The following is a 15,615-nucleotide window of genomic DNA, read 5'->3' as shown; positions in this document are numbered from 1 at the left end:
AACAATAGTCTATATTCTCTGTAACAAGCCTTTACTCTTTCTCTGGATGAAAAATATCATGTGTGCAAAAGTTCAGTCTCCTTTCTCTTTGAAGATAGCTACCAAAGGCTTAAACTTTCCCATATCACAGTTAAAGGAAAAAGTCTGTTCTCCATTCTCTATAAAACATTATGTCTGAATTTTCTGCAAGGTTTGTCTGTTACCCTTTAGAAGCTGGACTAACTGACCTTTTCTCATCGTTAGCAATTAAGCTAGTCTTATCTGAGTCTGTCAACCTGAAGTTAATCAGGATACAGCTAGGACCCACATAATATTCACAAAACTATTTAAAAATAGAGAGGTGGTCTCCATCCCATACGTGGACCATGCCTATTTTCTTTGATGTAATCAATTCTGATTCCCCATTTCCTGTGTTGCTGGCCAATAATATAATTTCTGCTCTGTTCTTTGTTCTATACTTATAAAAATGAGTTACATCTTCAATTCAAGATCTGGCCACAGGCAGTGCTATTTAATCCATCCTTTATTATCATGTTGTATGCTCCTGGATCAGTTTGCCCTTTTGTTAAATTTCACACACGACACATAGTTCATTTAAGTTGCCCATAACTGAGCTTACTCAGAACTATACTGAAAACACCCAAATCTATTAAAAAGCTTATTCAATATTATAACATCTGTGACAAAGCAAATTATAATATAAACTATAGATTTCAGAAGAATAAGAGTTTGGGGTGTGTGTGTGTGTGTGTGTGTGTGTGTGTGTGTGTGTGTGTGTGTGTGTGTGTGTTTTAACCTAGAGAAAGCTTTCTCTTAGGAATATGCCTTAAAGTTTATGACGTCACCTCACTGAAGAGTAATTTACAGCAAAAAGGTCCCGGGGATCCTCTTCCCTCTTCTTTGTGTACATTATAAAAGTGCCTCTGGGGTCCATTCAGTGACAAACAAAATTAGGTTCTGAGAATATCTGCAATAAATCCTGATAGCATCAAAGGTGTGAAAAATCAAACATGGAGAAAAATCAAACATCTGAATATTCAATAAAATGCAGCTCTTGCAGAAAAGATAACATCTGTCTTTTATTTGGTTCACTAGGTGTCTCATAATTGGAATTATAGGGCAATAAGGAAAGCACCAAACCCCAACAAAGGACTTCCACTACAATAAGCCAAGTGATCTAAAGACACCACCACCACCATCTCCCATTCATTATGTTTGGTGCACACTCAAGCCATTTGTATACACTTTACTTCCATGGAACAAAAAACCAAAAACACTCTTAAATCCCTACTAAGTTCATTTGTGCTTCAAAAGACAAAACAAATAAACAAACAAAACATCCTCGTGGAATTATTGGTAACTATATGGCAAAAGATACTATGCTAGCCTTGGTGTCTGGAAAACCTAAATTCAAATACTGGCTCAGCCACTGAGTAGCTATGTGACCCTGAACAAATCACTTAATCATTCTCAGCCTGTTTCCTCATCTGTAAAATTAAAGAGTTAAACTAAATGACTTTTGAAGTGCTCTCCAGCTCTGGACTTGTGATGCTCTGACCTTTCCACAGTAATATTTAGTGTAAGTAATATATTCCCGTTTTACAGAAAAGAAAATAAGACTTAGACAAATTAGATGACTTGTTGAGAGTCAAGAGATTAGATTCAAACCCAAGTTTTTCCTAATTCCAAGTATAGAAGGATTTTCCTCCCACTGTCACACTGATGTGCAATTTGTCATGTATTAAATAATTAATGCCAATGTGATACTTGGTTGTGCCTCAACTACTGCTTTCCTTAAGCCTACAAGGGCACAGTTTGTCACTGATATCATTATCCAGCAAGGGTGTTTAATTAGATCGGTATTATATATGAATTGACAGTCCAGTCCTCATCAGTTAATTTCTGGCATGTGCTTGGCATTAATAGCCACTTTATACAGTATCCATAGTGGTCACTAAAATGTGTTAAGCCTGAAAATACTAGGGCTGATCTTCCTATTCCCATGCAGCTGGCTAGCTGCTTTCACTCTTAGCTTGGAAGCAAATTCTGTTAATCCTCTATTAAATGGGTTCCAAATTTAATCTAGAACAGGGGTTCTTAATCGTATTTGTCTCTTAGTCTGGTAAAGACTATGAATCCCTTCCTTAGAATGATGTTTTTAAATGGGTCAAATAAAATGTATATGATTGCAGCAGAAAATAATTATGTTAAAACACAATTATCAAAATAAAATGTTTTTACGCTCACAAGTCCCAAGTAAAGCACTCCTGATCTAGGGAATTGAATAGAATATTATTCAAAATATTAAAATGTGAGATCTGCCATTCATAGTTGCCTAAGCTCTCACACTATGAAATATTTCACTCTACAGTCACTTTTCAGTGCATTCATAGATTCACTGACAGCATGCTGTGATCAAAGAATTTTATTATAGACAGAATTATGTATTATAGAAAGAAACCAAGCTAAACATTCCTGTATGTAAATAGTCTCCATCTCCCTCCTAACTGTTCTCTCTCCCAGATTAGGAGTGCACATAGTGGAAATCCTGCCTGCACAGAGCTTCAATTTATGAAAAGAAATGAGTGTTCACTCACCATCATAGACTCATGGATGAAAAAGGAAAAGCAAATTTTTTGTGCTCACCAGCCAAACAGGATTCATAATACATTAGATCAGATTCAACTAGATATAGCATTTGTTAAGTGCTTACTATATGTCAGGCACATAGATTTAAAATAGTTCTCCACAAATCTGGATTTCTATTTTTTTACAGTTTCTAGTCAAAATTATTGCACATGGTGCTATGCATAGATTTCTCCCACTGCTTTCCACAACTTCTCAGAAAAAGTCCTCACCATAAAGTGAAAGGGAAGAAAGACTCAATAAAAGAGGTTGCAAAGGGCTGGCAACAGCTCTATTCTTAAGTGATTTCTGCACCCTCCCCTCCCAAAAAAGGGATAAATTCATTGTGACCCTAGATTAGGAAGGAAGAGCAATACCCCTTTCTCACTAAGATCAGGAGAAATCAATAGACCAATCTGTTCCGGAATCAGCTCCTTTGACTCAGAGGAAAGCAATCCAAAAGATAAAGCAGAGACATAGGGCTACACTAGAATAAAAAGTAGAGATTTTGTGATATTGTCAACAGTAACACTCCAAGAAATTAGCTCTTTGACTACTGAAGGACCCTTGGAAAATGGCAACTATTTCAGAATGATCCAGCTCTTATTACAATAATCTTCCAAAACTATGTGTTTCCTCTTGTAATATATACCTGTTGTAACTGTCCTAGGCAAGAAAAAAATCATCAGACAAGTAGTCAGATTTCTCAAGTAGGGATTTCAGATTGGAGTAGAATCATTTCCACTTCTGTGAGAGATTCACAAGCTCCATGAACCCATCCAATTTTGGTTGGCTCACAAACAACCAAAGTGTAAATACTTAAGATTTTGAGTCCAAATATTTTAGTTGCTAACAAACACTATTTAAAGTTCAATCATGTTTCAAGAATGTGATTATTTGTGCTCTTTGTGGTGGCAAAAAAATGGGAAATGAGGGGGCGTCCCTCAGTTGGGGAATGGCTGAACAAATTGTAGTATCTGATGGTGATGGAATACTATTGTGCTAAAAGGAATGATGATCTAGAGGAATTCCATGTGAACTGGAAAGAACTCCAAGAACTGATGCAGAGTGAAATGAGCAGGACCAAGAGAACATTGTACATTGAAAGTGAAACATTGTGGAACTACCCAATGTAATGGGCTTTACTACTAGTAGCAGTATAATAATCCAAGACATTCTGGAAGAACTTAGGAGAAAAAATGCTATCCACATTGAGAGAAAGATCTATGAGAGTGGAAATACTTATCACTTATTTACATGGATATATGATTTGGGGTTTCAGTTATACGGTAAAAATGAATAATATGGAAACTGGTATCAAGTGATAACATTTGTACAACCCAATCGAATTGCTTATCGGCTCTGAAAGTGGGGAGGGAAGAGGAGAGGGAAAAAAATGAATTGTGTAAACATGATAGTAAGCACGGCAGTGGTTAAATGATCTTAGTTCTGTTTCAGTCTAAAATAACGCTACAGATGTGGCATAACAGAGTAGATGGGATGCTGGTCTTGGTATTAGGTAAGCCTGGGTTCAAATTCAGTCTGAAACTAGCTGCTTGGTCATGGGCAAGTCATTTAACCTCTCTGAGACTCAGTTTCCTCATCTGGAAAGTAAGGAGAGCAACACTTGTCATACCTATTCCACAAGGTTGACAGGAGTTTCAAATGAAATCATATAGGTAAAATATGATATAAAAATTTGTAGGATCACAGATTGATCAAAGCTAGAAGAGACCTTCAAGGCTATTTAGTCCAACCCCTTCATTTTACAAATCAGAAAACTGAGACTGAGTTTAGGTAACTTTGGCTGGTTAAATAGGAGAAGCAAGTCCTGAATTCGGGTCTACCTGATACACAGGAGTCATTATATTGTTGTTACAGCCCAAAGCAAGAAATACAAGAACACTGCACCTAAACAAACAAAAATAAATCAGAGCTTACTACTCAGCATGCCCCAAGCTTTGGCAAAATAACATCTTCTCCCTTGACAAAAAATGCATTGCTGACACAGCATCCAGAAAAAGACTTTGGTGCTTAGTAGACCTCCGAAAAGGAAGCCAGCAACACCTTCAACACCGGAGGGGAGGGAAAGAGAGGAGTTCTGCTGATTCATTCTGCCTGAAACCTGCAGAAACCCTTGAGTAAGGCTCAGAGCGGCTGAGTCAGCACTTTTTTCTGCTGGGCTCACAGAATTCTGCGGACCTGAAATTTAATAAGATGCTCTTTAGACCCCTATTCTTTTTCTCAGAGAGCAGCTGAGCTCATCTGTCCCGGTGCATCTCCCGGTGCATCTTGTCTTACAAGGATGCAGTCCTGGGCAACCATGATGGCAACCTCAATCAGAGAGGGGAAAGGGAGGGAAGGAAGAATTGGGGTAGCTAAAGAAAACCAAACAATGCAACCTTTCCACATAGAACCACATTCCCCCATTCTAAATTAACTCTACTAAAACCTTTACACAAAATGAGTCTATAAAAAGGTTCCAGTTTTCACAAAGAGAAAATTCTGCTTGAATATTTTTTTGGAAAGAATAGCCCAAATTGTGACATAGCAAATTGGGGCAGAAAGTCTTCACAAAATGGTTCAAATGAAAATGATCTTTTCCTTTTAGGATACAATTCACATTGGCCTCAATTAGGAAAACAAGCAAACAAAGGTGACATGATGAAAAGCCTAAGTTAAGGACGGTGCACACAAAGACAAGGTCATTTATCATGATCATAAGAATGTTTATTCATTTTAAAAATTCAAACATTCCACAATCTTTTAGAACCTTTTTTTTTACTATGCTGTACTTAACTGTGGTGATTTCATTTTTTTGTAAGCCTCCCACAACACAGAAACATTAGTACGTAGCCCTTTCTCCAAAGGGTCCATCTGAAAATAAGAAAACTTTTTTATCAAATCCCTAGGCTACTTATTTACAATAAGGCAGAAAAAAGTGATCCAAATTCAGATGAGTTTCTGAGTTAGCCCAGTCAGAATAGCTCTGTTATCCTGGAATAGTATTCTCAATTACATTTGTTCAGCAGGCAAGAAATTTCAAAATATTTGTAGAATTACACTTCTTTTTTGATGGTAGAATTAAACTTATTTTTAAAAGTATTTTCTTGCCATTGCAAACTAACTACATGGTTTTGAAACTTTTTAAATTGTCTTTTTTTACTGGGTAGTTTATAGGGTAGTTCTTATGAAAAATTGGCTTTATTTTTTTTTTCTGTTAGGTCCTTGAGGCAAGGTGGAAAAAAGCAGCCATAGTACACTAGAGAAATCAGTTTGCTAAATTTGGAAAAGATCTCAGAAAATCTACTCTATCTTTTATTTTACACGTGAAGCATGCACCCAGACAGGATACGTGAATTCCTAGTTATTTCAGAAGGCTAGTTTCTCTTATGGCTGGAACTAGATCTTGGTTCTCCTGCCTCAAAAGCCAGTACTCTTCATGCTACAACATTAGGTTCCTATGCTCCTCCAGATAAACAGACCAAAGATGGTCAGTTCAAATCTTGCTATGGAAAAGTTTTTCTTTATATTTCAGAGAATCTATTAAATTTTAATTAAACTCTTAAGTAGGTAGGTAAATTGAAAAGAATTCTGATCATACTCAACAACAAAATGAATTTGTCTTTCTGAAAGACTCCAAGTCTTAAAAGATGTTCAACAGAGTTAACGAAGGGCAAGAAATTGGCAATGGGAGTAAATCTTTGTATCTTTGTTAGTTTATAAATCCACCAAGCTCTAATCCAGTTAATAACACCCTCTCTTCCTCATGCCCTATTGCACATCAGTCAAAGCAAGGAAAGCAAGAGATTTATTGTGATTTAGTCCTTTTTCAGTCATGTCTGACTCTTCATGAACCCATTTGGGTTTTTCTTGACAATACTGAAGTAGTTTCCCATTTCCTTCTCCAGCTCATTCGACAGATGAGGAAACTAAGACAAACAAGGTTTAGTGACTTGCTCAGGGTCACAAAACTGGGATGTGTCTAGGGCCATATTTGAACTCAGGAGTGACTCCAAGCCCAGTATTCTATTCACTGTGCCACATGGCAGCCCTTGAATTAAGGGAGGTCACTTGTGATGGCCCAAGAATAGAGAACTCCTGATAAGAAAATGCCTGTCAATACAGGTTAGCACCTTCTCTGTGATGAACAACTTTAGACTTCAACTAAAGCACTAAGACATTAAATACCTTATCCAAGCTCAAGTAGCCAATATGTTTAAGAGGCAGAGTTGAACGCAGGTCTTCCAAGCTTCCAATGGGTCTCTGCCCACTGAGCCACTATTTCTCTTAAGTGAAGAAAGTCATCTCTCACAAATACCACATCATTTTTCCTCACCAATTTCTTTTCCATTTTCCATTTCTCTAAAAAATATCTAACATGATTAAGATCATCTGGGATCTGGTCTATGACTTTAGTTCAGATTTCATTGTTTTGCTCTGAGTGACTCATAAGAATGACCCATAAGCCTAAATCCCGACTCCTTAAGATCTGAATCTTTTTTTACTTCTTTTTAGCAGTGATTCTGTTAACCAAGAACTAAAAGAATTCACAGGTTAGCAAAGTCTTAGGCCAATGGTTTCTAGAATAGCCTCATCTCATTCCTTCTCCCTTCAGAACAACTCCATTCCTGCTTCCATTTATCATTCACTAAATTCTATTGGAAGGGGAGGGGCTTGCAGTGTGGATAAGAAACTCTATTCAAATTACTGTATATTTACTTTATATTTATAAATATATATATATACATATATATAATACTGTATGTTTATTAAAGAACAATTGACTAGTGAATTGGGGAAAATATATTGCTTCAAATTAGGAGCAATTCTAAATACAGTACATTAGGTGGCACAGTGGATAGAATGCCAGGACTGGAAGCAGGATGATCTGGGTTCAAATCTAGCCTCAGATGCTTCCTACCTGCATGACCTTGGGCAAATCACTTAATTCTGTTTGTCAAGCCCTTGCCCTTGAATTTATTCAGTGGTCTTTGACCTCCAGGTCACTGAGAGAAGACATTAAAAAAAAGGACACAATGGAGAGAGAAATTCTCTTCCAACACCCTTCTGTCTTAGAGCTGTTACTAAAACAAAAAGTAAGAATTTTAAAAATGAATGAATGAATGAACAGTGCTGTTAAGAAAGTCAGGCTGTATTTGTCCCTTATCAAATACTTACTTATTTAGTGTGAGGTCAAGAATGAATCTGGAGCCAAAAGCTTCAATCTGGAAGCTTGCCTGGGCCAGATGCACAGCCTATAGATACAAAAAGAGAAAAAAAAGACTCTTAGCACATTTGCTCCATTCTTCCAGACTGTATTTCACATGAACATATTAGTTACTCACTAGAAAAAAATTTAAAAATACCCCAAGTAACTTTTTTATGACTTCTGTGGAAAAGTATGCATATTTTTCACAGCAAAAATCTGGGACAGTCTGATAAAATGAACCCATTATGATAACAAGTAGCAGCATATTCTCTTTGACTCCAAAAGTGAGCATGATGAATTATACAAAAGGTCTGACTAATTAAGGCCTGATTTTTACCTATCCTATTCATTCTACTAACCATTTTTTTCTATACACAGAAGTGAAAAATCATGCCAGACCTCTGCTCTCCATCAGAAACTAGAACTTAGAAATGTTCTATCCACGGATTCGACTGGTCCAATACTCAAGTCAGAACTTAGCCTTTTTTCCATGTGTACATTTATGTGTCTTTTTTTGAAACACTAGAAAATTCCATCATTATTCTCCAACTGAACCACAACAATGATCCCAAAGGAAAGGAATCCAATTTACTTCATGGTGAAAAAAACACTCTAAGAAAAAAGATCTATATAAATGTAAAATAACAAATTAGAGTATATTCAGCAAGGTGTTATCCAAGACAAAATTTTCCTTTGTCACAAAGAGGACAAAGATAATGTAACACCTACATTCAGTCCCTGTTGAGTCATGAGCATTGCCTCCCCCAGGTTCCCTTCCCAAGGCAGAAGTAGGCTTGGCAATCATTTGTAGAGTGGGACATGCTCGTCAAAGAGAAGGCAACACCAACACACCCAACACTTTCCCACCTCTGCACTTTTTTTTTAACTTATACCCTTCCTTCTACCTGGAATGCCCTCCCTCTTCTCACCTGCCACCTCCTCTAACCCATTTCCACTTATCAGAATCCTCTGCAGTCTTCCCAGCCAAGTTAAAGATCACCTTATTTTTGTAGTCTTCTCTTGCTTTTGACACCTTCCTAAGAATTCTGATGCACTTTGTCTATGCCTCTTTCAATAGCTAATCAAAGTCTGAGGCTAGATCTGAATTCAGGTCTTCCTGACTCCAGGATCAGCACTCTGTTATCCTTTGAGCAATCTAGCTGTATCAATAAATCTACAGAGTCCCTTAAAGCTTTAATCCTTTTATCTGATGGAGGAAGCTAAAACTTTTTGCCTGACATTCATTGCTTTCTACCTTAGCTTTCCAGTCTTATCTTCTAATCACTCCCATCAATTACACCTTATGTTCCAGCCAACTGGATTACTCCTTGTACACCTACAGACTCCACTCTTTTCTGCCTCTCTGAGCCTTTGTTCACACAATTTCCTAAACCTTCCAACCTATAGAATTCTTATTCATCCTTTAAAGACAAATTCAGTGTTCCTAGATTGACAATTTATGCCACCTTTATTTTTTTAACAATGTGAAGCATCAAGATGAGAAGTCATCAAAAGATAAAAGTACAGTGCAAATGAAGGCTGGTTCATGCCTTTTAAGATGTTTATACTTTGAGCAACATCAAGGTGCAAGGTAAGGCCACTAGTGTTGATGAGATGGCTATTTTATTTTTTTTTGTTTTGTTTTTAATTAATCTGTCATTTTATTGGTATAGGGAACTCTCAGTAAGGGAATTCCCTCTACCCCTTTGCCAATATCACTAACTATTCATTCAAAAAAATTAATTCAATAAATATTTATGAGATGCCTATTTTAAAAGCAGAAGAATCAAGATTTTGATGGTTATCATCTACACTTGTCACAGAGAAATTCAATATAAAGAAAAGATTAATTTGGTGAACCAAAGGAAAACAGCTCTCTCTCGATCTGTTTCTCAATAAACCAATTTGCCCTAGATATTCAGAAAAGTTTTCTTTATGAAAATATCCCTAAAGAAACCCTTTTGAATTCATTGATTCTAATGAAGATATCCTTCCTCTTCTGGTTCACTGCAGCAAAGGATGAGGGAGGAATTATGAACAAGTGGAGGGGAAGGTGGAGATGAAATGGAGTTCGGTGATATTTTTATTCAATAAAATGTTAGGCGATAGGTTGTGCTGCCCTATTTATTCAATTTATATATACTTTCTAGGATAAAGGTTATTTCAGCTCCCAGTCTCCCCTGGTTCTCTGAACCCCAAGTTAATGTCAGCACATCCTAAGTTTGGGCTCTCCTTGAGCATCCAAAAAAAAACAAAGTCTTGGAGGTGGCCTGAGGTTCTCACAGACTATTCTAGAAGACAGCAAGTTCTGGCAGGTCCTAATAATCTGGACAGGCTTCAAATATAAGGCCAATAATGAACTTGATGAATGATACAGCATGATGACAGCCTAGAAGGGAGCCTTAAAGCCAGTAATCAAATGGAATATTTGTGAAGTGCTTTAGCAAAGTACCTATAACACAGTAAGCACTTTATAAAAGCTTGATTCCTTCTCACCCACTTGTCACTCACTCCCATCAGGTAATGAATTTGTTTGACTACAAGAATTCATAAAGACTACCTACTAAGGCAAAGTACAGTGATAACCCGCTTCTCTGTAAGAGCTATATCCATGAGACAATGACATTTTGGAAAGTTTTACGTTGTATGGACGCCATTTATCTAGTCATGATGTTTCTGATCGTTTACATTAAAAGTTGAGCATTAAGTCCTTGGATAAGAATTGTTAGACTATTGTTTCTACAAGGAAGTTAGATTTAGCTTCATCTCTTTTTTCAGAAGCTTAATAACTGCCTGTGCAATCAGTATCATCTTACAAGAGACTGGAGAACTTGTCCAACATCATATATTAAGTTAGTAGGCAGAGGTCCAAGAACATTTCATGAGCTACACATGAGATCTTTATTCATCTACTGCTCTTGCAGGCTCCACAAACCAGCCATATGATTGATGACCGTTTTTATAGAGATGTTTATCATTCTCTTTGTGAAAATGCAAGATTTTATAGCCTAGGAAGAGCACCAGAACGAGCACTATTCAATGCCCTCCTAAAGGACTGAAAACAACTCTATGCCTGAGCTCTAAAGTAACTCTCTTCCTCACACAGAATAATGCACAATGAATTTACATGTGATCTAGACACTCCAAACACAACTGGATCATATCTCATACAAAACTTCTTTACTGAAGATCAAAGTTTTTTTTAAAAGAAAGACACCTTAATGGCTCTAAAGTTCTTTGGACTTAAATTTAATTTTATCATCAAGAGACATTGTGACCCTAGGTGCCAATCAATTGAGAGGACATAGTAAAGAACTTAACCAGGAATAGTTAAGGACTACTGGAACTTTCAATCTAAAATAGACAACATAAAAATGGACAAAGAAATTAAAAATCAATTTTTTGATTTTTAAAAACAAGATGCTTATGCATATAGAAATAGTAATAAAGTCCCAAAACTTGCAGGAAGGACTCATGTTTGGCATTAAGTGTTTCATACAGAATGGAGATACAATCAATGGTCTTTATTAACTTAATGTGGTTCTTCACATGGACATAAACAGAGTAGAGGGCATGTGAGAAGGGAGAAAATGTCCTCTCTACTTTTCCAGTTCCTTTAGAAGTGGCTTGTATAATGAGAACAAATTTACATGGCTAGAAGAAGACATTGGTGGGCTCTGAACAATTTGAACTATTGATGAATTGATGAATGATGTCATTCATAAAAATGTCAGGGTTATGTCACCTCTTTATCTAGCTTCTTCTCAAATGGTGACCAGGAAAACCAAAAACATACATTAAAAAATGAAGAATAATTTACAAAGCAACATATCCAATGCAATATAATAGAGTTCAAGAGACCGGATAGTTATTATCAAGTTATCATGAAGGAGGACTGAGTAGATTCAGCTGGTGTGCATCATGGATAAATCCCTAAAGGAGAGTTTGGAGATGCATTTCCAAGGACATGAGGAATGAAATTTAGTGAAGAACAAGAATGCCTGTATTTCATGATTGACTTGAAAAGCAAACATGAAGAAAACAATACTTCTAAGCAAGTAAGTCCTTTATCTACAAATGTTCGCCTCTTAAAGTTTATTGCAAAAGTCACTTCAATCTGTTTCTTTTAAGTTTAGGGCACAGGTCTGTTTGTATCACTATTATTGAAATCTGTTTCTTTTCACAGAAAGAAACAAAGATGTTAATCCAATTCATATGCTTACCTAAAAAAACAGAAAACAAAAAAAGGCTGCATAAAGGTCTTTTGTTCTACCAAATTTTCTCTCCTGAGAAATCTCTCAAGGCCCATCTTTCCACTCCTTTCTATCCCATGAGAATGTTTCTTTTCCTTCCTGGCCTTTGTGCCTCCCCTCTACACTTGTTGGGTTTTCATATTAAAATGTTTCCCTAGGTTTCTGTTTTTCTAAACCCCTATAGACTTGGTGAGTAAGATCACTGCCCCCAAAAGACCTATCCATTTGAGAACCAAATGTTTCTGTGCCATATTATCTTGGCAGGGGATAGGGAGCAAACCTGTGATTCCATTAGCTCCCAGATTCCATAGTGCTCCCAGAGGAGGCAATGACTTCTACCAATGCAGGTCTACACCTTCTCTACAGCTAAGAGTCTTAGGAAGTTGACGACAACACTGAGATGGTAGGTGACTTGCCCAGAGTCATACAACTCATATTTTTCATAGTTGGGATTTCAACTCAGGTCTTCTTGTCTGTAAAGCCAGCTTTCTATTCACTATACCACACTGCCCACACCTGGTAGAGGATTTTCCTAGTAGAGCATCAAAATGAAGTGGCATTTTGGAAACCACCAATGGCAGACCTCCGATCTCATTTGTTTTTTTGCACCAGGGTTGGAGCAGGGGGAGGTATTTTTGTGCTATCTTGAAGAGGAAGCACTGGAGAATCCACAATTAATATGAAGATAACTCAAGAAAGATCAGTTAACCGAATATTAGTGACCTTTTAATTTCTGAATAAACTTGAAATTTTTCATTGTGTTTCAGAAAATGTTTCCCCATTTTCCCCCAATTTTCCCAAGGAAAAGATCCTTTTTGTGAAAACATGGACCTATATGGCTTTAAATTGTTTTTTTATGAGGTACCTGTGGGGTAAAAAAAAAGTTCCTATCATGGATGAGTGAGTTGAGTTAAATGAGTTTAGATGGATGAGTTCCCAAATCCAAAAACAAGCATTTATCAAGCACCTAATATGTGCTATACATCATGCAAAGTATTGGAGACAAAAATAAATATTATACCCATTTTAGATTAACAGACTGCTGTGCCTACACAAAATCAATTAGACTTTTGTCTACAGAGGGCAAAACATTCAGACAAGGAGATGTGGGGGGCGGGAAGGGGAGTCTGGATACTTTTAAGTTCCTGTGGCTAATTTCCCTATTCTTCTGATGCTTTCTTAAAGCGTAGAAATGGCCCTAGTTGTGTCCGCAGAGAATGAGCTCTACCAAGACCTAATAAGCTGTAATAGCTTCCGGTTCAACTTAGATGATAACATTATAATTATCCAAAGTTTAACCAAGTAGTAACCTGGACAGATTTGAGGAGACTAATCACCCAAAATTAGTCAAAAGAAGCTTCCAAAAAATAAATGCTACATACCAAAGACTTAGAAGAATTCTGACCTCAGGGTCTGGCCACAGAGTTGTGTTACAGAACAAGAGTACTGGAAGGTGAAATTTTGGGTCCTTTGGATAGTCTGCAACACAGATACTCCTTCATTGGAAAACAGAGTACTAGACCTGGGTTCAAATGCTTGCTTACACAATTATGTGATGCTGAGCAACTCACTCAAACCTATACGAACCTGTTTTCCTCATCCTCAAGACAGGAATAATAGCACCTAGCTTTCTGGGTAGCTGGGAATAGAAAACAAACTAAACCATGTGAAGAGTTTTGTAAACCTAAAAGTACCTATATATGATCTATTCTCATTATTTTTTAAACCTTTACCTTCTGTCTTAGAATCAGTACAAGCATTAGTTCTAAGGAAGAAGAGAGGTAAGGGCTAGACAAAAGGGGTTGTGACTTGGCCAGGGTCACATAGCTAGGAAGTGTCAGAGGCTGGATTTGAATCCCAGTCCTTCCAGTTCTATCCAATGAGCCTAGTTGCTCCTAGTCTATTCTCACTATTAGTGAACTTTATAATATAATGGATTGTGTCTAAGCAAGTTCACTACTGTGCCACTCTGGAAATTCAAAATTCTTTATTGCTAACTGTTATTATGATTATGCTTAGGTCTTCAAAAATTAAGAAGCTTTAAAACAATATGAATCATTAAACTTAGAAGTCTAACATGTAACTGTTACATGGAAACAGTTTTCCAGATTAAGGCAATTTGCTGAATATTTTTGCCAAAAGGTTTGAATGGGAAGGCACAGGAAAGGAAATGGGTTTTGTTATTCTTTCTGCTATCTACCCAAAAAATATTTATGGAATACCTACTACCTGCAAAGCACTCAGAGGGATAGAGAGATGAGTAAGACACAGTTTCTGCCCTGAAAGAGTTTACATTCTCGTTAGGAAAACATGGAATAAACATGAGAAATTAAACAATATAAGAGTTAAATAACAGTAAGGATAATAACAAAAGAAATTTCATAAGATGACAGGAACATAATTAATTGCCAAATGAGCAAGGCAGATTAATTAAGTGCCATCCATGAATGCCAAGGAGCTGGGATTACTCCTAGAATGATCTGAGAAGGCTTTGCTGAGGAGGAAATGCTTAGACTTAGCCTTGAAGAGTGACTAGCAGAAGAAGAGAAGGAAAGTGATCTCAGGTGTTTACTACAGTGTTCATAGAAATATGATTATGAATAAAATGCAAGATGTCTTATGTTCTCAAGGCATAGTAGTGTTAAACCATGCCTTAGTCTTTGAGTAACTTTATGATAAATAGTTTTTAAAATGAAACATGCCAGGGAATGGGAAAAAAAACTTATACATTCATTAAACAATTTGCTGAAACATGTTTTTTTTTTAAATCACAGAATCATAGAAATGGACTTCAGTCCATCTACTTTGTCAAATGAAATAATTTTAGGAAAACCACTAAGAAAAATGAGTTCTCTCATCTATAAAATGCAAACACTACTAACTCCTACCTTAAAGGACTATTGGGAAGATCAAATGAATGATTGTGTAAAGCATTTTGCAAACCTTAAAGTATTATATAAACATTAGCAATTATTTTTCCAACTCCATTTTATAGATGAAGACACTATAGCACAAAAAGATTAAATGACTTCCCCAAAGTCACACAGGAAAGCAAAAAGTAATGATTTGAATTCAAGTCTTTTGACTCCAAATCCCATCCTCATCTTACAACCCCATGCTGCCTCTCCTAAAATTTATCTAGAATTAATCTTCTAGGCAAAAAGGAAAAACTTCAGGTGCTTATACATTAAGAATATCTTATAAGCAGACCCAAGTGTACTTTTCTCTACAGAAAACAAGATAAACAACTTCTTGCAGTCTACTTAGACCAATCCAAGGAAATGCCTGATTCTGAGTCTACTCTCTAAAAGTATATCGTAAGTCACCTCTCAATGATACATTCTAATGGTTGAAAGCAGCAGTATGGATAAAGGAAACCCACAAATCATCCCCAGACTTTATTTTGGCCATTTTTTTATACTTTCACCAGAACTTTTACGAGAGCTACCTACTAAATAATCAAATATAATGGATTTAAGTTTCGTGGTTGCTTCTTTCTCATGAGCAATTCTCAATTGTAAGAAC

General features: G+C 36.6%; 1 protein-coding gene across 1 annotated transcript in view; it reads right to left on the bottom strand.

Moving 5' to 3' along the window:
* The window catches only part of ADAM23 (ADAM metallopeptidase domain 23), a 223,111-nt gene that overhangs the window by 170,660 nt on the left and 36,836 nt on the right, over positions 1-15,615 (bottom strand). Inside the window, exon 3 of the mRNA XM_044667494.1 lies at positions 7,807-7,883. Coding sequence (XP_044523429.1) covers positions 7,807-7,883 — 77 coding nt within the window. The remainder of the gene's footprint in view (positions 1-7,806; positions 7,884-15,615) is intronic.

The sequence above is a fragment of the Gracilinanus agilis genome, chromosome 3, assembly GCF_016433145.1.
Source record: "Gracilinanus agilis isolate LMUSP501 chromosome 3, AgileGrace, whole genome shotgun sequence".
Lineage (NCBI taxonomy): Eukaryota > Metazoa > Chordata > Mammalia > Didelphimorphia > Didelphidae > Gracilinanus > Gracilinanus agilis.
Note: the sequence above shows the minus strand (reverse complement) of the source record. Positions and strands in the feature narration are given on the sequence as shown.